Below are 27,906 nucleotides of genomic sequence, written 5' to 3'. Positions count from 1 at the left end.
ATTTTTTTGAGGTGAAGCAGAGCACATATTGGACACACAGAGCACTTTGCTAGAATTGCCAAAAGGACCACTCACTAGCAAAGACCTGGAGACAATCAGAAGATCTCACAGCAAGTTCTTCATAGAAAAATAGGAAGATGGTATTAAAGCTTAATATCTGAAACATGGTTGTAATACTGATTTTGGACATAAATGTCAAAATCATTAAAATTTTGATAAAATTATGAACTTTTATAAAACCAAAATAGAATTCATTTTTTTTAAATCAGTACTTTCTAAAGCAATTATTTTTGTATTGTATGTATCCCTTGAAATTAACCCTTGTTGCTGTAGTATATTTTTCTTGTTTAAAATGAAATATTTAATTTCCACTGTCTATTTAGAGTCTGAAGATAACTTTCACCTGTAGAAAAAATGTCTGCTACTGACCAAACTCACTATAATCAATGAAAATAAGTTAATTGGTAGTTACAAATTTGTATAAATATGGTGGTAATTTTCAAATATATTTAAGGATGCAGAGCTCAATTTGAAGTCAGGAACAGAGAGTCAACTTCTTTGAAAAATAAGACACTTTTTATTTGCTCTTCTTTAGGCAGTAAATTCACCATCTCTGCTTCAAATTCTGGAATAAACAGCTTTTATCAGAAGTAGGTTCAGAAGTAAAGACGTCACTTGCTAACTGTGTTTTACTCTTAGGAAAAACTGTATTAAAGTATGAGCAGAGATAATTTCTCAAAAAAGAAAACAAATTATGTAGCTATTTCATGAATCTTTTTCATGCTTGTTTGACATTCTGAAACTTGGGATAATTTGTTTACATGAAATCAGAGTTTCACCAAGATGAATATTAACTTAGGCTAACAGCAAGCAAAATTATTAATGTATGTTTTTGTAATGGGTATATCCAAGGGGCCTTACAAGTACTAAAAATCTCAGAGATTTTTTGCATGTCTTTACTCTAGCATGGTATATACTGAGAATATAAATTTAGTATATTTTAGTGTTCTGATGTTACACTTGGCAAAAAAAATGCTTCTTTCTGTATTGAAAATCTTGTTTCAAAATAGATTATTTTGTGTTTTGGATGGAAACTCTTCTAGCATTAGTCTAGTCATTGTGGAATGAAAAAGAAATGCCCAAAAAGCATCCAATAATGAATTAAGCCTAAATCTGCATTGACAATTTACTGAGTTAAAAATTAAATTCCAGCTGGAGATAATGTCCTGAGTCTGTTTTTGAAGACTATTTGACTAAAATTAGAATATTGTTAGAGTAAGACAGGTGAATATATAATAAAACAAAAGCTTCTCAATGTAGAAGAAATTAATAGCACAGTTTCCATAGCTGTGTAAGATTGGTTTCTGAAAGTGCATTCACTTTGGCGTTCAATCACTTCTATAATTGGTTCTGTCATCTGCACGTTAACAAAGCATACAATCTGCAACAGATCTCAAATGTGATGCATTTTAATGTGCAGAGTGATAAAATGTGTTATAATAGTTTGTTTGATTATAATAGCTTGGTCTACCCTTTGGCTGCTTAGGATTTAAGGCAGTGATTTTAATTGTCTTGGAAGGCCTGCCTCAACTCAGCTTATGGTGCTACCCATGTTCTGTGAGCTCACAAAATGCAGTCCAAGACTACCTCACCTTTTCTGCCCATCCTGTAACATAATCCCTCACCACTTACTGCTATGTTATGTGCTACTTTTAGCACAAATGTGCCCCTGCTTACTTGTTTCTGCTACCTTTTCTCGAGGTCCTGAAGTCCTTGCTTTAATTTTGAAGAAGTTATAACAGCCTTTTATGTTTTGACCTGTCATCTATTAATACTCCAGGCTTCTTGTGGTATTTGTATGTCTCCACCTGTGCCTTTTAACCCACCTTTTAATCCTGTGAAAGACATTTTTACAAATGAGCAGACTTAATAGGCCATATAGCAGTTTTACTTACAAATCTTAGAAAATTAGGAAATACCATAATCTTATCCACTGTGAATTAGGAATTAGTATCTGTATGCTTGCAATAGATTGCTGCCTACTGTTGGATCAAAAGGCAGTGTTAAAGGAAGCAAGCAGGCTAAGCGAAGTAATGACCCAGATAGCAGTTTTAGGAGATAATAGGACAGCTATTTATTACTCCATCCTAGCTAAATTTGAATTTTTTTTCTCCCGAAGGTTAAACTTAGATCAATAGTGTTAATCTATTGCAAGACTCTACACTAAAAAGTGATGGAAATGGGGCAAGTTTAATTCACTGTTACAGTGAGTATCAGTGAAAGCTACCAAATTTATAAGGGAAAAGCAACAGGCTCTAAGCAGGACACTCTAATGCCAAACCCAGAAATGGATTTAAATGGGCTGCACAGAATGTGCCAAAGATGGTCAAGAAGTTAAGGGATAGTCACCTTTACTGCCTTTATTTTTTACTGTTAGCTTTGCTTTTTTCTTGATAAATGAATACTTTTGTTTTGAAGACACTTGTTCTTTGTTATGGAGTATTTATTCTGCTGCCAGTGTACTAACCAAGACGCTTGCATGTGCCAAGCCCAGTCATATCTGTCACACAGATATCTAGCTACAGAGTGGTTGAACTGTATGATTTCCTTCAGAGAACAATGAAAGAAAGCTGGAAAGCTTACCTTTGACAGGGTCCACCTCAAGGAAAGAGATGTTTACAGCACAAGTTGCCTGTAATCATCATACCAGTTGTACTCGTTGAAATAAATAAAATATCTAAAACATCCTGCTCCCTTGTGTCATTGGTGCTCAACTGGCTTCAGCTGTAAGACTTACTTTAATGTATTGCAGCAATGGTCTTTGTTTTCATGAATCACTGGGGAAGAGAAGGAGAATAACAGCAGGGGGAGCTTGTTCTGACCTGAGAGCACTACTTTTACTGCCTTAATCCTGTTGGTTTTTCTGGTTGTGATGTCTGATAGCCATGTATTCTGAATCAGTGTCACTCAGAGCAAGATTTCTCCAGAAAAGTGAGAAGTCAGTCATGATTAGGATACCAAAATCTTGTGTTCTCATTATGCATATATCTCATCTAGAATCCAAGACTCTGCATGCTACTTGCAAGCCACAACTGCCTGCCCCATGTTTCTCTAATTAATCTGGTTCTGATAGGATACATGAGTATTTTTGAGAAACAAGCAAAGTTATGTTGGAGGGTTCAGTTTGGGCCCCTTCCTTTATTCTTTGGGTGAATGATTTAACTTTTCTGAACTTTTCCTTATGATAGGGAAAGTTAATTCTTACAGCTCCTTCCTAAACATTTTGAAGTTATTTTATGACTGAGTACCTATCACTGCTTTTAAAAGTAGAAGGGGAAAACACTTATGTGGACACACAAATGAGATTGTTTGTGCATTATTATTTCATTGCTTAATCAGTCTTGGAATTCATTATATAAAAATGCTTGGATGTCTTAATTTTTTTTAAACTATTAACTTTCTTAAAGGTGAACTGCTTTCTAAAACCTGCTGTCATCTTCTGATGAAACCCTCTGTAAGAGAGCTGGGTAATACTGGTACTTAGTCACCAATCACATACATATAGTGGTATTTCACGTTTCTTGCAGAATCCAGTCTGGTACTAAGCAAACTTCAGAAATATTTTGAATTCTTGTTTGGGCAACTTTCAAAAACTAAGTAGTGTTTGCAGCAGTGAATTGCATGAATATGAAATTAAGTGTCTGAAAAAAGACTAACGAGGTCCATGCATTTCTGTCCTACCTCTGATCTTCTGTGTAGATTATCTGGCATTTAACATGTGAATAAGCCTTTCATTCAAGGGTATCAAGGTATTGTTAAAGGGTATCATTTTCATTTAGCCACCTGTTTTTATGAAAGATCCTCTACCCTCTAGTAACTTTGCTATTGGCCAACAGATTCAAAATTTAGTACAAGGGAGAGAAACGGTACAAAAAACTTTACCTTATTTTAGGAAAATGAAAAATAGGAAATACTTGCGTTGAGAGAGTACACTGGATGTATCTGTCTTGCAAGCTCCTACAGATCATGAATGGCATTTCATTTCTTTGCTCTGCTGTTGTCTGTTCTTCTTTATTATAGAAACATTAAGAAGGCAGATAGTTACTTCAGACTGGTTGTATTTAAATTATTTCTTTTATTCTGTATTATTGTTTTGAATAGAAGCAGTTTTTCTAGCTATGAACAGATAAACAAGCCTAGCCTCTGACTTGCTTTAAATTCATGGCAAATTACTGAGAGATTGCCAGTTGCGCTTTTCTGTATAAAATCCAGTACAATTTGAAGTTATGTGACTAACACTGTAAATTTCTTTATAACCTACTATTCAAATGACAGTATATGTAGTTGAAAGCCCTAGATGCAAAGGCAATGTTACTAAAATACTGCTGGAGGAAAAATACTACTAGTGAAACTGTATTACACATAGTAACATCAAGCAATGTCAAACTACTGCCGGCTCATTCAGATATAATCCTTAACAAAACTCATTAACTCGCTGCCTGTTGTTGCAGTCTTTAATCCTAGCATTCGTAGGATTAAATTGTAGCCTATGCTTTTCAGCCGGCAGAGTGATGAAGAGCACTGCAATGTGGGCTCCCCTGAGGAATTATGAATGTCTTGGAAAGACTTTCCCTCCAAGGCCTCTTTGACAACTCGTGCTCTATCACCTACCAACAAGCACGACAGAAGGCACAGAAAATATTGTCTTTCACATTCAGTAGCCCTGATGAAGATGCAGGTGAGGTCAGAAAAAACGGTTTGCAATATTTGTTTTCCAGTCTCTTGAGCACTTGCATTTAGCAGCTGTTGTCAGAGGTTGCATGCTTCAAACAGTTGCAAAAATGAGGACCTTGGGGAAAAAAAACAAAAACAAAAACAAAAACTAAAGGTGGCTATTGTAATGTCTGCCCTTGCTTAGGAAGAGTTAGATGTGGTGCCACTTGATGGTCCAGTTAAATTTAAAACTAAAGCACATGGAGAGTCAGAAGTTTTCCAGATGTAGTGACAATCATCTTACTATTTGGGGACCTCTTTGAATGCCCAGACCAAATATTGGATCCAGCGAAAGACATCTCTGACATTTTGCTGCTTCTAAAGACTGTTTCCAATATTGGGCCTGAGCATTCAAAGTAGGATATAAAGTAAATTATATTAGTTTACAAGCTAAGTAAGTCACCAGGTCAGTCACTGCCTGACTCGGGAGGCACCTTCCTTATTGCCCTGAAAGTTGTAGTCGCTCTCTTGCACATGTCTGCAGCTCTCCAGTCACTGAAATTCTCTTGCCTAGAAGACTGCTTACAGTCCATGAGTAAGTTCACCTGATGTGATGGATATTTTCAGAAAAAGTCCACGACACCGACAAGATTGAGCTGCTGCTCTCTTTGAAAATGCAAATTGTGATCAGCTTTGCACAACTTGTCTGTAACAGGAGAGCAGTTAAGACTTTAACTGAGGGAGAAACAGGTCCAGGTTTTGTTCATCAGGAATTTCGGATTGGCAGCCTCTACTTCTGTGGACTGTGTCCTAGTAACAGCCTGGATTTCAGTTAGTGTCTACTGATAAAGTAATACCACTGTCTAAACCATTTAAGACTGGACCAAAAAGACAGTCCAAGTATAGATGACTTCACAAGTTGCTCACTATTCTAGCCCTCCACAGCCTCCTTCTAGTTCCAGCTGAGTAAAACACCCAAGTCCTCCTTGAAAAGGTGGTGATTGGAGTCTAGGTTCACCTTTGTACACTAGGCTGTGGGATATTGGCATGTTGTCTTTGTGCTCTCCTTCTAGATTGAGTTTTGAGGGGTTTTCTCTATACACTAACAGTACTCGAGAGATAGAGAACATAGCCTTCATGCAAAACAATGCTTCCAAGACAACAGCTTCACTGTATTTTAAGAGATGAACTTTTCTGGGTTCCACAGTATGACTGTTTATAAAAGGGGCCAGCAGCCACTTCTTGGCATATTGTCCTGAGAAAAAAACCCAAAAGCAAAGTTATTTCACGGGGTGCGTAGCTTTGCTTGGTGAGTCCGAAGAATGCCACCCTTGTCTTGGACGCTTGGGTGCCTATGGTGAACCTGGGTCTTGAGAGCAACGAACTTGAACTCAAGAGGAATTCAGGCTTTTAAATCCCACTCGAAGTGTCCACGGCTCAAGTAGGTCTGCAGAAGTGCATTTATTTTACTTTGCTTGTTTCTGTCCTTTCACTTCAGACACCACTTTCGGGATGTAGGAGCAGTTACGCAGCTTCTAGACCCACAAGGGAAGAAACCAGAGGAGCAGAAGTTTTCCACGTTTTAAAGGCCATTCGAGAAGGCATCGGCAACTGGAACTTGACCAGCACCAGGAAGAGCTGAGGCGGAGGGCCCGGCGGGGGGCACGGAGCATGTCTCCGGGTGGGTGAGGCGCCGGGAGCCCGAGGACGGAGCCCCAAGGTGGGGGGCATCTTCACCGAGGCGCGAGGAGCCGCGGCAGGAAGGACGGGGGGGAAGGAGGAGGGAGTCCTGCCCGAGGGCACCTCGACGCCGGCGTCAGGCAGAGGGACCGCCCGGCGAGGGAGCTGCCGGCGGCAGCGGCGGGGCCGGGGCGGCGGAGGGGGCCGGGGCCGGGGCGGTGACTCAGCGCCGCCCTCAGCGCATAAAAGGCGGGAGGTGGGTGGGCGGGCAGCGGCGGCGGCACGCGGGGCGGTGGCGCTTGAGCTCGAGGCCGCGAGCTGTTGGGCGGCCGGCGGGTCCGCCTGGGAGCGCGCCCGCGGGAGCGGGACGGGGAGGACGGGGACGGGAACCGGGAGGGCGACCGGCGCCATGGGGGCCAAGCTGCGACTCCTCTGCGCCGCGGCGGTCCTGCTCTGCGCGGCGCCGCCGGGGCAGCCCAGCGGCCGGCTGGCGGCGGCGGCCGCCGCGCTCCCCGCGGGCGAGGGGCACGGGTACGGGGTGAAGCTGTGCGGGCGGGAGTTCATCCGCGCCGTCATCTTCACCTGCGGCGGGTCCCGCTGGAAGCGGCTCTCCCTGCTGGCCGTGGAACCGGCGCCCGCGGCCGGTGAGTCTCGGAGGAGCGGGCGTGGGTGGGCGGGGCGCGGCCAGCGGCCGCGCCGGACGGGGCAGCCCTGTCAGGCGGGTCCGGGGCGGTGGCGGCTCCCGGAGAGCCGCGCCTCGCTCGGGAGAGGTGCTGCGAGGAGAAACGGGGACAATGAGAAGGAGCAGGGACGGGCGAGCGCCCCACGGTGCCTCTGGCTCCTCCCGCCACGCGCCGCCGGGGGAGCGTCTCCGTCCCTCGCTTTCCCTCCCGTTCCCGATGCTGGTCGGTGTTTCCCGTCACTTCTGAGGGGGAATCCGCAGATTTAGAGGAAAAGACACGGCTGTCGCCGGCGCGTTACTAGCCGGGGTAGCCCTCAAAGTTTTCGGTCTGTTCAGAGACGTCGCTCTGCGGGGGCTGAGCGGCGCTGCCGGCGGCCGAAGCTCACTGAGCTTCTTACTACTAAAAACAAACAAACAAAAAAAATCACGCAGGGAGGTGTGCCGCACTCTTGGAAGCGGTAGGGAGTGCCCCTTGCTGTGGTCTCGCTCCACTCCCAAAGCTCGGTGTCTCTTCGGGACGGGGAGACCTGGCTCGGTTTTCCCTCTCTGCCAGGAGCTTCCAAGCTGTGCTCCTCGCCTTTCCGGGCTGTGCCAGGGGCGGTGCGGGGTGTGCAATCGTTTTGGGGGTTTTTATCACTCGCTTGTGCTGCTCTGTGCAGAAGAGTTGGCACGTTGGAGGGTGGATGGGACTCTCTGGTGCTTCAATTTCTGGTTACAATTTAAACAGCAAGAACTGCTTTAGGGATCTTTGGTGACACAGTTAATGGGTAAAATACGCTTCAGAAAATTTTACTGTTGTGTTCTTCAAGTCCACTGCATTAACAAAGCCTAGGCGGATTTTGGGGAGAGGGCTGTGTTCTCATACTACAGTAATGTTAAGCGATGACTCTCAATTTATGTTGATTTTTGAATAGTGAACATAAGATTTTTAACAAGGACAAAAGTTGGCATTATGGCTAAAAAGTGCAATGGAAGAACTTCTTTTTTCTTGCTTATAAACATGCTGCTAATGAAACATCACTGGACCTCAGGAAGTTAATGAAGACAGTATTTTGGGTTTCTTGGGCTTCTGTTTTTTTTCCAACATGTTGGGTAGTAGATAAAAGTTAACTTTGTAATTATAACAAATTAAATATGTACGGCCTCTGCTGGGATTGTGTTCTTTTCCACAAAACTTTATTTTCCTTTTTAATAACTGTAGCTTCGGAGAGCATCAGTCACTGAGCAGCCCACGCTGTGCTGCATGCTGTCTAACTAAAAGTCTTCCCTGCCCTAAAAGACTACTAAATAGCAGTTACTGCCTAATTAGTAAAGTAGCTACAACCACTTTTATTTTCGTACATATTCAGGCAGCTGTTCTCCTGAAAATTAGCTTCTATATTAATTAACCATATTAAAGTGAATGTAACATTCACTGGATGTTCTCATGTTCTTTCAGCTTTCTGAAACAAAAAAACACTAACAAGACCACAAGACAAGCACTTATTTGGGATTTTTTTTAATTACTTAAGGATTAAAGGAGCCGTGTTGTTTACTTTTCAACTAATGTTAAGAAATGCCACTTGCCTTGCAGAAGTAAAACCAAGAGAAACAGTGTGAGATGAAAGGAAGTAGAACTGGATTTTTGAGAACACTTCAGTCAGTGAGGCAAAGTGTGTTTCTAAGCAGATTCTTGCTATGCCTTGAGAAATGAAAGAATTGAGTGGCAAGTATCACCTGAAAATAGCTATAGAAAAATACAATCTATAAGATGCAGTTTACACACGATACTTGCTTATTTAGTCCTCCCTACATTTCTTCATATGATGTGTGATTGTGCATGGCAGAGGGGTGGTCTAATCTAGTTCATGAGCCACATGGCATAGCTCTGTGCAGTTTCTCGATATGTGTCTTTACAACAAAATTTTGTTTTATAGAAATATTGAGACTTCTATATGAGAAACGCTCCAGTTGTGATAGGATGTCTATACCTCAGTCACGGCTGTAGCTATGTAGCTCAATGTCTAACAGGCAGCACAGCCTTTAAAACATGAAGATTCTCCTAGAAGTAAGCTATAAGTAAATCATGGAGTGGACTCTCTACAGAACTGACAGTTCTCCTAGATAACAGTGCTTTGCTTATTACAGATTTAACAGTTTTTATTGCTGCTTCTTAGAGCTACGTCCTCCTTTTGATATTCCTACAGCCTGAACTTTAAAAAAAGTCTTCTCTTTAAACAGATTCTGCACAAACAGCAAGTAACAAGCTACTGGGAAACTTCAAGCTGCAATCAATTTTGAGTCCTGAAGTGGAGCACCTGCAGAGAAGCAGCCCGTTTCTTGGATGGGAGACATTTAAGGACTTGTATAGTTTCAATGACTATAATGAATATGAACCTGTGGCAGATGACTTCAAAGAACTTGTTCGCCAGATAGAGGAAGCTGTTCAGGACAGAGGAGGAACAGGAATTGCAAACCCTATGGCATCAATCTGGGCCAGGTATCCCAGAAGAAAACGGGAATCTCTGGGTTTGGCAGGAATGTGTTGCAAATGGGGCTGTACAAAAGCTGAAATTAGTACTATATGCAGAGTTTAAAATCGTCTCTGCACTTACACATGAAATCAGTGTTCATTGCAGTGTACTTGATTGAATACTGTATGGAGGAAGAAAACTCTCACTGCATTTTATTTCATCTGTATGTGCCAGTCAATACTGCTGGCATTCTTAAAAAAAAAAACCACTAAAAAATCCACAAGTGTAAATGTAAAACTTTGTTTTGCTGCGGTAACTTTTAATCTATATTTTTTACTAAGTCTTTTCATTTTGATGTTGAGCCTTTACACTTATATTACAAATGTATTGTATCTTTGTAACACTTTAGGAAGAACTTCAATGTTTCATTAAAGTGTAATTATACTAAGTGTTACAGAATTGTTCTTCTTCTGTCAACAGAAAGAACATCCAACACTATTCTTGAAATGAGAGTCATGGTACAAAGCTGTACAGAAATGATACTTTGCCAGTTGAAACTCCACTCAACACTGACTCAGTTTGCCAATTATTTTGAATACACTTCTTCCATTTCCTTGTAATTGCAGAGATGTTTTATGCAATATTGTCTTTCTAGAAACTTTACCACAATAAAACACCCGTAGCCTAAATATTTCTTCATATTCACGGATGGGCTGAAAAAGTTAGCGGGTGAAATATTAACACTTCAATTACTCCTGTTTACCTTACTTGCCCATTTTTTTTCCTACTGCTGCTAAGTGGGAGTGTTGGATGTGCTTCAGGTAACTTACTCTACAGCCACTTGGACATCTTCCTGTGTTCTTATGGTATGCATGTCTACACTACTTCAGGTGTATTTCTAAGTTGCTAAATGCTACTGTATTTGTAAATAGTTAATTTAATCATTGTAGTTTCTGAGCTTTTTGCCTTCCTGGCTATTATTCTCAGCTGTAACAAGTTGTATTTCTAGCTATGTTCTTGATGACTTGAGGTTTTGGGGTTTTTTTCTGACCTTTGTGATGCTCATGGTAACTTAACTTACCTTTGTGGCAGTAGTTGACTTGGAGTATTACTTCATAGCTTAGACTGCACAGTTGCTACAAAGTATCAAAGAAGCTGATGGTGCTTCATTCCTCAAACTGTCTTTTGAAAAGTGTTCTTTGATTTCACTAAACAGTAGTTCAATTATTGCATCACTTCTTTATCCCTCTTGCTATGATTTTATTGTTGCTCCAGCAATCAGGCATCTGTAAATCCTTTTCATTTTTTTAAACTATGTCAATTTTATTCAGTAGAGACCAGGGAGAATGGGCATTTGCTATGAATGTTGTTATCTTCCAGCTAAAAAGCACCATCTTGTCCATCATTGTAACAATAATGTTTAGCAAGAAATGAGTTATCTCCCTAAACACCATTGTTGTAGTGACCGCTTTTTGCCACTCTGACGGGAGGAGGTAATTGTGTAAAGTTCTGCTATAGTTTTCTTTGCAACAGGCTAGCTAAACTAAAAGAACAAAGGAGGAGTTTGAGGGGAAGTATTCCTTATTTTTGAGTAAACTCCCAAAGTCCTGGATCCAAGATTCCTTAGTAAGGTAAAGACTAAATGGTACATAGAATCCCTAAGAAAAGAGAAATTGTGAAAAAACATGCTTGATGAAACTGAAAATTACCCCGTATGCACTGTTCATTTTGCTAGAAAACTTTCTGCCAAGCTTTTAAAGAGAAATTTTGGGAAAGGTGAATATGGTGTTTGTTCTTCTTGCTTGCTCCAGTAGCACTGGTCTGTCCAGGCACACAGCTTGCAGATATAGCAAGCAGCCTTTCTTAATATCCTGAGTGAAACAAAGATATACTTAAAACCTTAAATTTGTGACCTTAAGTCTTGAACAGAACAATCTGGAGTTTAACTTGCTACGTTAGACGTAACTGGCTGGTAAAACTATAAATAGTTTAAGTGGAAATTAGTGTTCAAGATGAACTGTTTCATGCCAAGACAGAATTAGAAATAGAAAAATCACTCTTTATCTGACATAAACATCCATTTTTCAGAGGTATGAGTCAAGATACATCAGTATAAATAACCCAGAGAAATGGTGAAATTTGTTTTTTCATCTGGTTTCTTAATAGGCTTTGTCATAGTCTGTAATGGCTTTAGCAGGTCAGCCGTGACAGAGGTACATGGCACAGGCTGAAATTCAGTCTGTATTTTAGAGTAAGGAAGTATTTAACTCTGTGTATACACTAGAGTGTGCAAAGATTTTCTTTGTTTTAAAGCAAATTGAGTTTTCAAAGACCCCTAAGGTTTTCTGTGTGGGTAGGCCATATTTTATAATGGTTTCTTTGTGATGTAGCCAAAGGTGACAATTATGTGTCACTTGATTGCAACAGGTCTAGAGGATGCAGTCTGCTCCTGCTCACATGACTCAGGGTGCAAACACACTTTTTTAAGACCAGAAGAAAACCTTTTACGTAAAATGAGGTGTCTTGACTAGTTATGTGGGGCAAGCAAATGCTTTTTGGAGCAAACAGCTCAAAACATGAAATAATTAGTGCCTTGGCGTATTGATCCCAAAAGCAGACCGCAAGGGCGTCGTCTCTGCTGACAGCCCCTCTGGGAGTGCGGCCATATGTGTGCAGCAGCATAAACATTAAGTGCAGCAGTTCAGCGCAACGCTCTGCGCTTACCATCACAACTCTTCAGAAACACGCTTTTTCGCCCAACATTTTTTTTTAACCAAAAAAAAAAAGGATTTTTTTACCCATTTTATTCACAGAGCAATTAGCGATTGAGAAAAGCATCATTTTAGCAACTTGCTACTTGCAGAAATTGCACTCCCCTTGATGTAGTCCTAACCCACAGCAAGTGTCCAATTTCTGGGTAATCTATTAGGATGTGTCTAGAGGAGCCATCTTCTGAACAGTTCGTTTGAGTTTGTCAGTAGAAAACGAGACATCAGCACATTCGCATATTAGCACTGCTATTTGCGTCTGCGAGGGTTTATTACTCTAGGTGGTTGGGGATTTTTTTTTTTCACTGTGGGTGTAGTGTCTGATTCAGCTCTGACTATGTACTCCTTGAACAACGCCCAAAGACGCGGGAATAACTCACAGCAGTATATACCGCAGGTTTTCCAGCTCTACTCCCTGCTATCACCTTGTCTAAAACCTGGCGGAACTCTTCATGTAGAACATTAAGCAATGTGAAGATTGCGATACAGCTAGAGCCAAGTACCTCAAATGATGGTGAGGTGTCGGTTTGACCAGATGTAGAATGCTGAAGGTGCTACAGAGAGCTCTTTAACAAACCCCAGAGACCTAGAGGACGCAGCTCCCTTCTATGCCTTGTCCTGTGTGGTCAGTCGCTTACTTTGCCAGTTGTTTAAACCACACAGGAAAAAGAAAAATCTAGATTTCTCAGTTATTGGAGTAGATGTGCTATCCTCTTTTTTTTTGCCTCTGCTGATAGGCAGGAAAAAAGTTAACCTTTATTTCTACGTTCTGGCAAAGCCAGGGGCAGGCCTCGAGTTAACCCTCTGAGTTTTTGGAAGGCTTTCTGAACTGCCATCCTTCCTCCTCCGCAGGGACAGGGACTGCCAGGTTCTACTCAGGAGAAGAGAATCAGGATAGATTTGTACCCCATCTGCTGCCCTGCAGTCACTCACCTGTATCACCAAGTAGCTGAGAGAGGGTCCTCTTCTCATTGTGCCACCTCACCACCGCACGTGGAATGAATGATGTCATCGCACAGCTTTTCTGCTGCTTGGGAACAAACACCCGCGCTGCTGGCTCCTTTCCCTGGAGTTTAGCTCCAAGAGCGTTGCTTGACTGTTACTCTGACTGCTTTGTGGTCAGGTCTCGGTATCAAATACTGCACTGTCACGGTGTGCTTGTCCAGTACTATCTTCTGAGCTACGTGCTCTGGAGAACCAGCACTAATAGAAAGGAAAGTAAACGTGCTAGTCGGCACACCAGCAAAGTGCCGTAAGATCACACTTTCTGCCTCTGCACCAGAACTGGATCACCATGGGTTCAGCTCTCCTGGTATCATTTTTCAGCGGCTCATGCAATGCTAGCATGAAGTTGTTCCCTGTGTCAGCAGCCTGGCGTAAAGAGCTTGCCTGTGACTGCGTGCTTCTGGCACGGCAGAAGTTATTGAGCTCAGCAGCAACTAGTCTTGGCACCAAAGGCCTCTGCTGAAGTGATTCTCTCTAGTTGTGCATCTTTTTGTCCCTGTGCCAAGAGATGGAATCTCCCGACGCGTTTCCCATGCAGTAACACAGTGTGACGATATGCTTTTTCCTCCGTCCCTTTTTTTTATTTGAGCTGAAGTGTGGTAGCTGTTGGTCGTGGAGTCTTTCAGTAACTAAGTAAGGGGCTGGTCTGTCCTGCAATGGGCTGATGACAACTAAGACACCTTGCTGCTTTGGGGGGCAGGAAGATTCATCCTGCCGATCCTTCCAGCCCTGATACAAGGAACAGTGTGGGCCAAGTTACCTGAACCACTTTTCAGAACCTCTCTTAAGGTTTATAGCAGTATGGCTGCGCTTCCACTTCAGAGGAAAGTCTGGTACTTGTCAGATTTCCTACATTACATTACCAATAGTCATCTTAAGTGTCTCAGCACTAGGTCTCTTGGGTCTCTTCCACTCTCATTGAATGCTGCATGAGAGAGAATCATGTGTGCGTGTATGTATGTCTAAATGAGAAGGCTCAGAAACTGAATAGGTTGTGGAAGAAGGCATCGTCTTCTGCATCATTCCAGTCGTCCAGCAACCAGTCAGACCTTGTTTGCCAGATGTGAGTCTAATTTTGTTTAATTTTCAACCTTGGTTTAACTTTTGCAGGCTCATCCACCTGATGCAAGAGAAGCATTCTCAGCTTTGCTTTTGGAAACGGAGATAACTTCCAGCCCGGCACTGAATAGTGTGTAGATGGACGTCCCTGTCTATCCCCTCAGCTGTTTGTCTGCATTGCCTCTTAGAGATGCAGAGGGCAGGTATTTTCAAAGAGATACACTTATCTTGGAGAGGACTTTTATTCATTGGAACCTTCTCATCCTTTAAGGTCCACATGTCTTCCCCTCAAGGATTTTTAGACTACCCTGCAATTCCTGGGAATCTTTCCAAAATTTGTATAAGGAAGGATAACCTTCCAATTTTTTGCTGTCCCACTCAGATTCTCCTTTTGGCAGACCCTCAGTAATCACAGCTTTGTCAGTCGGCTTTCAAGCACACACAAGCTTTTTCTCTTACTGTGGTTCCAACCTTGTCCAAGACTTTACTCAGGCAACAGCATCCATCTCAAAATTTGTCAGGGAGGTGGGTCTAAGCTTGCAAAGGGTCCCAGGCCACACAGAAAGGCCATACTAGCAGCTAAAAATCACTATCAGTCAGGAGAGAGCCTGTTAACAAATAGACTTCAGCGATGATCAGAGCTGTGTACCTCCTCTAAATTCAAGCTTTTTTAAATGACAGTGACTTGGGTTTCAAGAAAGCACCTGTCCTGCTCATAGTATAATCCTTTTGCATGCAAGTGTATCTAAGTGAAGGTTCGTTGGTGTTCCTAACCTGGCTTAACTATTCTCTCTTTCAGACTTGCAACAACCAATAATCTCTTAATTTTTCCCTTTGAGCCTGAATTTATCCATAAATTTAGATTATAGCTCAACTAAATTAGTTGACCTGAATAGGTAACTCGAGGATCCCCAAAAAACCCCATGACACAGTTGCTTGCTATCTATGAAGAAGTCACCGAGGAGCCAGGCTTTTCACAGCAGTACATGGCAAGAGGATGAGAGACGATGGTGGTAAGGTGAGACACCAGAGGCTCAGGCAAGAGATAAGAAGCCACCTTTTGCCCATGAGGACAGCCTGGCAGTGGGGCCAGAACGCAGAGAGGTGCTTCCGCCTCCAGCCTTGGGGAGTTTTCAAGCCTTGTCTGGGTAACGCCTTGAGGAGCCTGGTCTGACCCCACAGCTGAGCGTGCTGTGGGCAGGGTGTGGGAGAGGAGCCCTGCCGAGGTCCCACCAACCTGCCTTCCCCTTCCCCTCCTGCAGGCAGGAGGGCAGCCGGGGCCGGCTGCAGAAAGGATACGAACCAAGGAGCCACACAGAAGGCAGCAACTGGTGTAAAGACTTGGATGTGGAAGGAAGCGTTTTCCTGATGCGGTACTGAGAGAGGTAAGCAGAAACATCTTAGTTCATTACGTAAAAATATATGTGCAATATATGCTATTGTTCATTATATACCGATAGATAGCTAGCACATATATATACACTATTAGTTTATTACATAGTAATGCAAGAGGATAGGAAACAGGAATGGCTAGATGTCTTTAATCATATTCAAATTCATGCCTTAATTGGCATGACAGAGATTTGGTTGGATAGATCATACAGACAAGTATGGTCTGTTCAGGAAAGACAGCTAAGGCTAAAAAAGCTATTTTAAGGATGTGTGTGCTTATTCTTTAGTCCAGAAGGGCTATCAGACGCTCGACTGACTAAACATTTCTCAGTAAAAGCAATATTGCTGTCATGTAGGGGACAACAGTAGGCTGTAAATAAAGAAGATAATGGAGATGAGTCTTTCTCTATGTGACCAAAGGGCTTACTTATCAAAGGCATAAAAACTTCATACTAATGGGAAATTTCAATTATCATTTTTGTGAGAAAGCAATACAGAAGGATACAGACTACCCAGAAAATTCTGGAAAGGTGTTGAAGCACTCTGCAGAAGATGGAGAAAACAACTGGAGGGGAATGTGCTATTTAATTACAACCTCTACAGGATATCTGGCTGAGAATGTGGCCATGGTGGGCATCATAAGAAAGAATCACCATGACACAGTCATCATTTTTAGAAAAGAAAGGAGCATTAAAACAAATCATGACATAGAGAAGAAAGAAAAAAAGAAAAAAAAAGTATCTATCTCCTGCCTCCCACCATGCTCCAGTGTTTACTGAAATTACCAAGTGCAATCAACTAGCACAACTGCACGAGTGATCTAGTGCTGAGAATTGAAACCAGGCTAATGTCATGGATGAGTGGAATGCACCTCGCTCAAAAGAGAGAAGCAGTAACATGCTTTATTGAGGTAAAAATAATAATTTTACAGAGTTCAGTAAATTAAATGGAATTTAACAAAGTTTAGCAGTGGTTTGACAAGGTTTAATAAGTTTGATGGCAAGGTTCACCTTATTAATTACTTTATGGAAGAAACATACAAAAGAAAATTGAGTTAGAATGACTCACACAGAGACAGGAGATGCAAAGAGTAGGGAAGACCCTCCCACTGAGTCACGAGGTTCAGAGTGGACCCCCTTGCTTTCTAAACCCCTTATGGAGCCTAGGTGCGGCTAGGTCCAATCTTTGTCTCAGACTAAGTGGTTTATATCTAATGGAATTATCTATACAATGTTTATAATAATACTGAGTAGTTACACGAATTAGTAAAGTTTCATTAGTATTAATTCAGCATGCTGTCCGTCACTTACCGAGGACCTGTTGTGGGGAAGGGGTCTTTCCACCTTGGGTGAGGAAGGATCTCAAGCCTTGAGAGGTGTCCCTGCTCAAGGGAAGAGTCACCTGGTGTGCAGTCCAGCTACAGTTTTAGGGAGACCTCCAGCTGGGCCGACCCTGACAGTAATGTTTGTAGGGCGAAGTAGCTGGCTGCTCGTCAACTGTAGAGACAAGATTGATGTCTTCATTTTAGCTCTGGTATCTTGTTCTGTACCTTCGTTATCTTGCACTTTTGGGTTTCGAAACATTTTTCCGAGGCACCTTGTGCATGAGCCAGGAGCTTTCCAGCTCGCAGGTTTGCCACAGGGCGTGAGGCCCTGTTGCTCCTTAGTCAGCCTGAACCAAGGTATGGGATAGGGGCCAAGCGTACCCGTCACAGCTGACGGAAGAATGATTCCAAGCCCAAGAATGGGCTTGTTAAGCCGGGTGTTTGCGTCCCCCAGGCTGAGACCGCAGAATCATCGATAGCTACCTGTGGGAATTCAAAGAGGACAAGAGACCTTTCAGGTGGTAGGCAAAAAAATATATAAACTCTGTTTAAAAAGTGGGCAGAGACTTACAGACCAGTCAATCTGACTGTAATTCAGGGGGCAAGAGGAATTGTGGCAAACAGTCAAATAAACAATATGTAGGTACTTAGAAGATGATGAACAACCACCATAGCGGATTTTTTTTTTTTTTAATCTAATCTTGTGTTTAGGTAAGATGTTATATATCTTGGCATCAAAACTGACAATCCTTGCAAACAGTCCAGTGTAACACAAACTGAACGAAACTCTTATAAGAGGAGAGCTGCCAGACCCTCTTAGTATGGCATTCCAGCCAGTTATCAAAGATGCGCTGTCGAGAAGGGCAGACCAAACTGCATTTACAGTATCCTCTCTTTGGTCTAGTACTATTTGAGGTTTTCATTAATTGCTTGCATGAAGGAAGAGAGACAATGAAGATGCAGAAAGAACTAGAGAAAAGATGCAGAGGAATTTGCAGATAGCATTAAGGAGGAAGGGACTGGAATTATGTTGGAAGAGTTCAGACCTTAGGGCAATTATTTCCTATGTTTAGGAATAATCAGAAGTATAAATAGAAGTGATGTCTGGCTATAAAGAAGAATCTGAGTTTACAGATGATCACAGGATGAGATAACAATATCATATTGTAAAACCAGGCAAACATCATACAGGGATATATGAGAATTTTAACTGTAAGATATGTGAAATATTTCTTCTGCTAGGAACAAACAACGCCCGCTGTACCATGTCCAGTAACAAGAATTATCAAAGATACAGAAAATACGGCTTATAAAGAAAGAATGTAGAAATGGCAGTTGCTGTATAACAGAGCAAAGAAGGCTGACGCAAGAACCTGCAGGAGTCGTCAGCTACATAAAGGTAGCAGTAAAGATGAAAGAAAGAAATTTTCCACAATCGGTGTAGGACAGAGCACAATGTGTTTAGACTATAGAAATGTATTTTAGAATCAAAAAAGACTTTTTAAGAGCAAGGAAAACTAATCACTGGAACAGACTTCCCATAGAGGTCATGGAATCTTCACCGCATATTGCATAAATACGTATCAAGAATACCTTATATAGCACAGGGGATAGGATATGCCCTAGTTCGTATTACAGGATCTCATGACTTTATAAATAGCAGAAAACTATCAATTCGGGGTACTTAGTAGGTGGTATGATAAAATGACTTGTGATCACCTGATTAAATCTCCCTGTCTAAGGGACTAATTAGACTAAACTATACATTTATACTGAAAAGATACTTTTGTCAGTTCCTTTAAAATTCACTTGGCAGTCCTCACATCTAAGGAATTTGGTATTCTCTCACCTTGGGAACTCTCCTGTGATTTCTGGAAGATTTGCCAAACTTTCCTCTCCTCTTCCCCATTTAGAAATTCAGTTTGCAGCGGGATTCCAACCTGTTTGGTCCTTAATGGAAAAATTCTTGTAGCCTTTGGAAACCATTTTTTTTTTTTAATTACTGGCAGAACATCCTTTTAAATACCAGTATCTTTGGCTAAGTGAATGGGGCGATTCATGTCCTTGTGTCAGATGCTATTCTGTTGAAGGCTGAAGCCAAGCTTAGGTTTAACCTTAAGCTTTATTACAGATCTTTTCAGAGGCCCGTTCGGAGGCAAGAGGTAAGAATCTGCACGTGCTTATTTGTAAGCTCCACACTTCCCATACAAAAGCTGCTGTACATGGACTAGATGTTAAGTTTGATTTACATTTTTAATTGATAGATCAGTATTTCTGAGGAGAAGCCGCTTCTAATAGTGACCTGACAGAGTTTTTAATGACATCGAAAAACCCATAGTTCTGATTAGAGCTCAGTCAGCTGTAGCTCAGGCTACACATCTAGCACCTATATTTAACAGCTGTTCTTTATCAGCTCCTCTTGATGTAATTGTTTAGCTTTTGTTGTTTCATCATTCAAGTTAGATGTACTAAATAATACACTAGATGATTGCTAACTGGAAATCTTGTTGGGGGGAATTTACTGCAATTTTAAAGGAATTGCAACACACATGACCTATATACTCAGTTATATTTAACTAATTTAAATATCTGATTCATTAATATTTAATTTCTTAATAACATTTTACAAAGGATCTGTAAAAATTATTACATATATGTAAAGACTAAAGTTAAAATTAGTTGTCTAGGTTCCGTAAAACAGCAGATAAGATTATAGCGGCAAAGCAAAATCACTGACAGCTGTCACATTCATAGGATTTTTTTTTTTCTTTTTAAGAAATCAATAATATGAAGGCAGCTGTGTTACAGAGGGAATGAAATACGATGTTGATTTTCTCCCACCATGTAGCATTCAATCACACGTCACCCATCTAAAATTGATTGTATGTACCTAGAATACATACTGATGACACACTTTGAACTCGAACAGGATTTTTATATGCTTGTTTAGGTAGTCTGACTTGCAGCAATTCTGATACAACTCTGCAATAATATCCTTTTTTCTTCTGGTATACTTAATCCAGCTTTTGGTTCTCTTCACATTTCCAGTTCTTTTGACAGTCTTTTACAAGCTGGTCTATTTATTGAAGTCATCTGACATAATTACATTCTTATTATTGCTCACTATTACAATGAAACCAATTCTTTGAGATACCTTGTCTGTATAATCATAGAATCATAGAGTAATTTTGGTTGGAAGGGACCTTCAAAGGTCATCTAGCCCAATCCCCCTGCAGTGAGCAGGGACAACTTCAACTGGAGCAGGTTGCTCAGAGCCCCGTCCAACCTGACCTGGAAGGTTTCCAGGGATGGGGCATCTACCACTTCTCTGGGCAACATGTGCCAATGTTTCTCCACCCTCATTGGGAAAAATTTCTTCCTTATAATCAGATTTCTTTCTTATAATCATATTTATCTCCACAAATGCACTAGTTCAAGACCTAAGATTGATTGAAAATTTTAAGTTTTTCACTCCATCACTTGTGACGCAAACAGAATATGGTTGATGTTTTCCTCTCTATTCAACCATGCAATCTGAAGATCTGAAAATACAGACAAAAGAAAGCAAGGTTAAGATGATAATTTGAATAAAAAGGTGTTTTGGAGAGATCCAACAGTTTTGCCTAGGTGCCTAAGGAAAAGGTACTTAGAAAAGATTATCAGAACTCTCATTTTAACCTTAAAATCCTTAGAACTGGTTCTTAGTTTAAACTTAATTTTAAAGCTATATCAATTTCATAGACATTCCTATTTCTTAAGTGCCTATGCACTCCTGTGGCTTTTATTGATACCCCAAAGCCTTTTATTAGTGAGGGGCTTGGTGCCTGTTTCAGCTGGCAAAGCTCAATTCAGTGCCAGGAAAGTGTTCGTTTTCCTACATGGCACCTGACGGGTCTGCCTTAGTAGACCCTCAGTATGGTGGATGAGGTTGTTAATGGAAACACACGCTGAAATAAGAGTTTACTTCTGTTGGGGCGGGGGGTAGGTAACACCAAAGCGTTTGACATTGCTAAGCTTAATGTATTAAGCAAACCAAGCATGGGAACGGGCTTTTCACTCGCTCTTCTCACACACTCATCTATGATCACCTAAGACCAGCCACCATTATCACCCCCATGGGCCAGCAGAGTCAAGCCCAGGGGACCCCCTCACTCCTTCCCAACTGCCTCACTGTACGGCTAAACAGCCACGCTAGCAGCAGCTCGGGTCGTGTGGAGCAGCTCCACCTCAGACACATCCTGCCTCTGGGCGGTGCTGGACTTCCACATACCCTTCCGTATGCCTCTGTGCCGGATCGCTCCCCTCCCATCCGAAAGCAAGGCTTCAGCTTTGCCAGCATAGTCACAATCCTGGCTGGCCTGCTCCAAATCTTGGAATACTTGCCAAGCAAGCACACCAGCGGGAGGTCCTGACTGACCAGCTCTGGAGCCACAGGTCCCCAAGGGTCCAACAGTCCCAACACAGGATGGTAAAACTCCTCTAGGGCAGCCTTTCTTCCATATCATCCTGTTCCTGTAACAGCATGGCTGCCCAGACACTTGCAACACAGGATGTCCCAAAAGTCTTTGTAAGGAGGCTGTGATATCCTCATATCAACTTCCCTGTAGCCTTAGAGTTACACACCTTACAGCAAAGTAGTAAAATCTTGCTTAGTCCTGAGAAATGAATATATTCTTTATTTAAAACTTCTCCACAGATGTGAAATTTAAGTTGCATGTCACAAAGACCTTTCAATATTGGATGCCATTCTGCTTTCCATTTAGGATTCATTTATTCTACTTAGAAAAGAGTGCTAGTACCAGTCAAGAGTATGGATGCATAAGATAGAGAAGCTCAATTCCAGCTATCCATTCCTCAAACTCTGCGTCCATGTTCCAAATAACACCTCACGCTCCTGAACTCCAGCTCATACTCCAGTAATCTGCAGGTTTGGGTTAGAAGCTCAGATACACTTTTTATAGCTTTTGCTGATGTTCCCTAGCAATCGCAATGTAGTTCAACCAGTTCATCTTTTTTTTTTAATGTTAGCATTACAAAAAATGAACTATATATGCCACCTGCCACAAGCTCACCACAGCCACGGTGCCAAAGGATGCACACCAGAAAGGTGAGCCCGGGGCTCACGAGGACCTCACAGAGAGGTCCCCTACGCAACGCCCTTGCAGACGGCTGGTTGTCGCACAGCTGCTTCGACGCTCGGGGATCCTCCTGCCCTTACACCACCAGCGGTGCCCAAGAGCGAGCACGCCTTGCTCCCGGAGCTCCAGGTTGTACGTGCCTGGGGATTTGCGCGTGCATTGATCCGACAGCAATGACCGCGAACCAGAACGACTCAGTATGCAGACCCCCTCCGACAGCCCCTCGCAGCGCGCGGCTCTTCCTTCTGCCTTCCTTCTGCGGCTCCTATGGGCAGCGCGGGCGGATGCCGGGCAGCGGCACAGGGCAGAGGCGCAGATCCCTGCCGGTACCGAACTGCCCAGACCTCCTTCCACCAGCTTCGGGTGTCTTCTGCTGCGTGCTGTAAAGGTCCCGAGTTCGTGTTCCTTCAAATGTAGCTCAAACACCCCTTTGAAGGCATTTAAGTAGCACTGAGGTTTAACAGATATTCCAGGAAGGAGGAGTTAAAAAAAATAACATGGTTTATGACTGGGTCATGCCTTTCAGACATTACTGCTCATTGTTACGTTTTCCAGATTTAGTATTTCCAGTCCCACTTTAGACCTGTTTGCATCAGCAGTATCTGGCTCCAAATTGCATGCATGGGGTTACTACACACTTGGATTTCCAAGTTTTACCTTTCCGTCCCATTTTGTTTGGCTTTAATATGAGAATTTTTGCTTTCTAGGCTTCTGTTTGCCTTCAAATTCCTATTTTCTGGAGTAAATACTGTGTAGTATTTCACACACATGTATGTCAGACGAGCCGTGCAGGCACAAACGGGATGTATGGCTTCCTGAGAGCAGCTACCTCCTGCACAAACACAGGAGTTAACACAAACAGAAATCAGGCTTGCCCCAGCAGCACCGAGCTTGCTACTCATGTGCTCCACAGTCCCTTTTTACATCTCAGGTGAGAAACTCTGGGAAATATATGGGAACTTGACGTGTGCATGCACTTACCTTCTCACACCAAAACCTCGATTGGTTTCTCTCCAGAGCAGGACATACCACCTACCATACAGTTTCAAACCTGTCAAGAGTGTTCAGCTTTTTTTCCACAGTCTCAGAATAAACTTGACAAATGGAATAAAGTTGCATTGGCTGAAGAATTCCACAGCATTAAATCTTCCTCTACACAGTGTAATTTAGAGAAGAGGTAGGTTGCTTAATAAAATAAGCAAAATCACGTCTCAGTTAAGACTTGGGCAGAATGCAGATGTCAAAACTGGGTCCTAAAATACCAACTCCGTTACCACCCAGACTTTCAGTAGTGATCTTACCTTGCTGCAGAGACCACTCTTTGTCTTTTTTTAGTAAGCTTACATGGACGTGAGCTTTTTATATATATATATAAGGTTCACTAGATGGTTCACATCTTTCTAACACAAAAGGGAAAAATTCTTAGGGGAAACTAAGTTGTTTATATACACAAGTTGCTTTGGCTTTTTGACTGGTATCTTCAATGAGCTGAAGTTTTATGGCACAGCTCCATACGGAAAATGCAACTGAATACATAGAGAGATACACAACAAATTAACTATTGCAGTCTTGCAGAAGTTTAACGTAACAACTCAGTTTAGTATGTTATTCAGTCTTTCTCATTCTCTGGAAAAAAACCCCAAAACCAATACAGTGCAGTTCATCAGAATTCAATACTTGCTCTGCTGCAGTATTAATTTAGCTAAGAGTTCTTAAATCCTTTCCATTCCTGGATATTTCTGCATTGCTCAAAATAATTAGTCACATAGAACTTGAAGCATTTTAAGCTTTACCTTGTTCTTCTGCTTTTATTAGTATTACTTTAGTTATAATCTTAATATTTAATGTTTCTGCACTTGCTTTTAGTGATTGGTATTGTATCTATTAATTTGTCTGCATTTCCAGGGCAGACTCAACTGTGGCAGGACTCTGTAACAGACAAATATCTGAACTAGTATCTGCCGCCTGGGTTGCTTTATACAATTAACATACTTTCAATTTGTTTTTTCTTTTCTGACCCTTCTATCTTCTATCCTTCTAATCCTTCCTGAAATTAAGACATGATATTTTAGGGTAATCTTTGCAAATACTGGACATTATTTCTTTCCTTATTACTATCCACAATGAACGTTTCACTTTGCAGCTTGACATATTTCTAAACCTACTTCAGAATTCATTAAAATCACTACAAATATTTATCATGAAGTACAAGCAGAACATCACACTATTGCACAACATGAAAACAAACTGAAAGCTATATATTGTCCCATACTTTATGACATGGGGACAACATGTTTCATGACATTATTACATCTCCTACGGTATTTTCTTCTTCAAACTTTTTAATTTTTCCAGAAATTTGTTCTCTAGAACAACTAAAGATCCCCAATTATGTCAGTGGGTGTTGGGAGGAACAGCAGGGACACTACCTATAATAAACTTTAAACTTCATTAGGATGGTATTTTGTCATGTAAAAGAAAATAAAATCTTCTCTGGGAATAAGATGTCTTTTACTTGTGGGAAGGGGTAACTGACCTAACTTAATTTTTACTTCCACCACAGAAGAGTAGCTTAAGTATATATTTGCATGCTTAATTTATATGCATATTTTTCATTTTGCCATTGTACTTCCCAAAATTTTCAACAGCAGCATTCAACTCTATTCAAGGTAAGTGGTGGTAATTTTCATGTAAAGTTACAGGAAAGTCATATGAAAAGACAACATAGTAATGCAAATCAAGAAGTAGTTTCGTAACAGTTTGTGTTAGATATTCTAACAAACTGTAGTCTGATAACAGGCAATCTGCTAGTGGTCCCTGTCTTACAGATTTACTCTCAGTATTTAGAGAGAAGCAAAGGGAAGTGCTTCTCCATCCCAAAGTAATTAGCTTAATAAAAAAAAAAAAAAAACCAAAATTTAAACACCCACCAGTCTTATTGTTAGGGAGCACCCAATACACCACCCTAACTTTGGCACATGTAAATTCCTTCCAAAAGATAAATGCTACATAGGACTATTCTGGAAAGGTCACAAAGGTAGTGCAGTATTCTACCCCTTTAAACAGACCAGCTCTCCTCAGTAGCTATTTAACACCAGTAACTAATTTTAGGTATTATGTAAAAGAAAATGGCAGGCATGTGCCATTGATTATATTTAGTTACTTTATTTTCACTATCCAAACTCAAAAGAAATGCACAGTTAAGTTTCAGGTATCAATACAGAGTTTTCTGCAAAATATCCCTTTCATGTACCCTTCAGTAAACCATGTGTTCAAATGTTTGCAGTCCAACCATAAGTAGCAGGTCTGTTTTTTTTCTCCTCCCCTCTCCTCCCTAAAGGGACTTTTTCTTCTTTATATCGAAGTATTGTAAACCTCTTATCCAAAAAGAAAAATTCAGAAAACAGCTTCTTAGCCAAACATCTTTTCAAAATTGCTGCCTGGCATGGCCCAACCTTAAGCAGGTTTGTTTTTTTTTTTTTCCTTGTATTTTTCATTCAGGTTAGGTCTCTTGAGTATTTTAGATTTAAGGCAGACAATACAGTTTAGGAATATATCAGCACATATTTGTCATCGTATGGCATTTTCAGTAGACATCAGTTTTTCATAAATCATTGTGCATTTCACATTTCAGAAACATTCTTCAGTGTTGAACATCAGACTTTTTCCATCAGTCTTGTTTGTTCTTCTACACTTCTACTTTTGCTCTCAGAACTCTATCCTCCAGGTGCTTGCGAGCATAACACGCCTGCAAAGCTTGCTTTCTTTACACACAGTTACATTTCCTCATACTTCATACAGTAACATCTTTCCCCATACATTTCAAGGCATCTGGTCAACATCTCAACTAAATGCAACAATTACAAACTTAATTTATGGAAAAAAAAATTTTTATCTATGTTTTTACAGTTATATTAATTTGTATGTTAGTAATAATTATCTCAACTATGGAAGCTTTTAATCAATACTAGGACTTGACAAGAATATGGGTTTCTTTCCCTGAAAATTCATTCTTCCTCTGGCTTATTACATGACTGTTGCAAGGTTGTGGAATATATTTTAAAAACTAATTTTGAAACTTAACATATTTATACCGATAAACAAGAAACCAATATTATACTAGACAATACTTGTTTGCAGAGATTCTATAAGATATATTGTGCACTTAAAGAAAAATTCTTTCACTTCAAATGTATGTGCAAAGCAGTAATTAATGTTTTAATTCTACATTGTAGCAGCAGTCATGTATGCATAAACCAGCACTTTTTCTAAAAAAAGAAAATAATCACAGCATTTTGGGTAGCATAGCGATTACACTGAAGTATGACAAATGCAATGCCAACTGAAGAAAGTTTCTAAAACAAAGAACTGAGGCTGTTAATACATAGGCTATATAAAAATATGGCATTATACAATGCTACTGTAGATCTGAAAGCTTTTGAAATGCAGTGTTTTTTTAAAAGGGTTACTACAACTGGCAGTAGCAAATTCAGCAAAATCACTGCATTTATATCCTCAACAGCTTTTTGAGAAAACCATTCTGTCTGCTCCAGGGCCTAAACATTGACACTGCAGATGATCTCACATCCCCTGAGAGTCATGACACTACTTGGTCCTATTCACCCAGCTAAGAACACTCATCCCAAATGATCAAGCCCTTTGCAGAGACAGCCTTGTTACAAAAGACTACATTCACCAACAGCACAAAAGTATACTGCAGTGTAAAGATATGGCTTCCTCTAAAAACTATAAAGTATTACAGTAAAAAAAATTTCCACAAGACACTTAAAAATTATCCTTGAGTTCAACACTATTTATGCAATCAAATAGACTATGTAATCAGTCATACTGTAGTAGAACAAGAAAAAGACTTTTTATTCACTTGAAAAAATAGCAGACTGGAAGATCTCTTCATTGCATTACACAAACTTCCCTGAGATTTTTACATAAATTATGCTTAGTCTACTGTATATTAGAAACCAGTTAGCTACTGAGTGTCATACACTGCAAATTTTAAATAATTCCTGCATATGCTATCCCAGCTAAAATGCTGTTTCAATGCTTTAAAGCTTTTATCTTCTTTTGTTACAAAAAATACATACACACAACTACAAACGCAAAGACATCTTTTGCACACAATTTTAAATCTTCAAAGCAATGTATAGAAATGGAGAAAACAGATGTTAACTTGAACAAAGCACGTTAAGGTTCTTCGCAGTCTAAAAACTGATTGTGAAACTAGTTTTAAAAATCATCTATGCAAGTGCTTGGTGGTAAGAAAACCAACAGAAGTATTATTAAATGCAATGGGCAGAAAGAGGGCTGATGCTGCCCCCCCTACTTAGCAATCTCCTGTATTATAAAAATCGTTATTTTCTATGAGTGATTGTGGGAGAGAAACATCATAGTGGTACAAAACATTGCTATACTGGCACTATGTTACACTAACTAAGGTTTTTTTGTTTTTGTTTTTTAACTTTTTAAAGTTGAGGTACTTAAACTTCTGATAAGATGGATGTAGTTGACCACAAATCTTAAGGAGGCCCCACAGTGAAAGTAACTACTCTGTTTCACTAACTCACTGCCACAAACTTTAAAAAAAGAACACTTAATTTTAAATACAAATCTGGATTTCAGGTCAGTTTGCAAGTTGTATATCCCCTTAATTGAACTTCTCTCAGCAAAAGTCCAA

The 27,906-nt window shown here is 40.8% G+C and overlaps 2 protein-coding genes across 2 annotated transcripts in view; both read left to right on the top strand.

Moving 5' to 3' along the window:
- PLGRKT (plasminogen receptor with a C-terminal lysine) overlaps positions 1 to 162 on the top strand; it is a gene marked incomplete at its 5' end in the record, with an annotated part of 29,879 nt that extends 29,717 nt beyond the window's left edge. Inside the window, 1 exon segment of the mRNA XM_082013288.1 lies at positions 12 to 162. Within this exon segment, the coding sequence (XP_081869414.1) occupies positions 12 to 133 (122 nt within the window). The 3' untranslated portion in view covers positions 134 to 162.
- Positions 163 to 6,802: 6,640 nt separating this feature from the next.
- Positions 6,803 to 10,186, top strand: LOC309415623 (relaxin-3-like; the record flags this gene model as incomplete). Its single annotated transcript, XM_082013213.1, has 2 exons — positions 6,803 to 7,037; positions 9,296 to 10,186. The coding sequence occupies 2 exons, from the start codon at positions 6,803 to 6,805 to the stop codon at positions 9,649 to 9,651; spliced, it is 591 nt and encodes a 196-aa protein (XP_081869339.1). The 3' UTR covers positions 9,652 to 10,186.
- Positions 10,187 to 27,906: the final 17,720 nt, after the last annotated feature.

This window comes from Phaethon aethereus (assembly GCF_964289735.1).
Source record: "Phaethon aethereus genome assembly, chromosome: Z".
Taxonomy (NCBI): domain Eukaryota; kingdom Metazoa; phylum Chordata; class Aves; order Phaethontiformes; family Phaethontidae; genus Phaethon; species Phaethon aethereus.
Note: the sequence above shows the minus strand (reverse complement) of the source record. Positions and strands in the feature narration are given on the sequence as shown.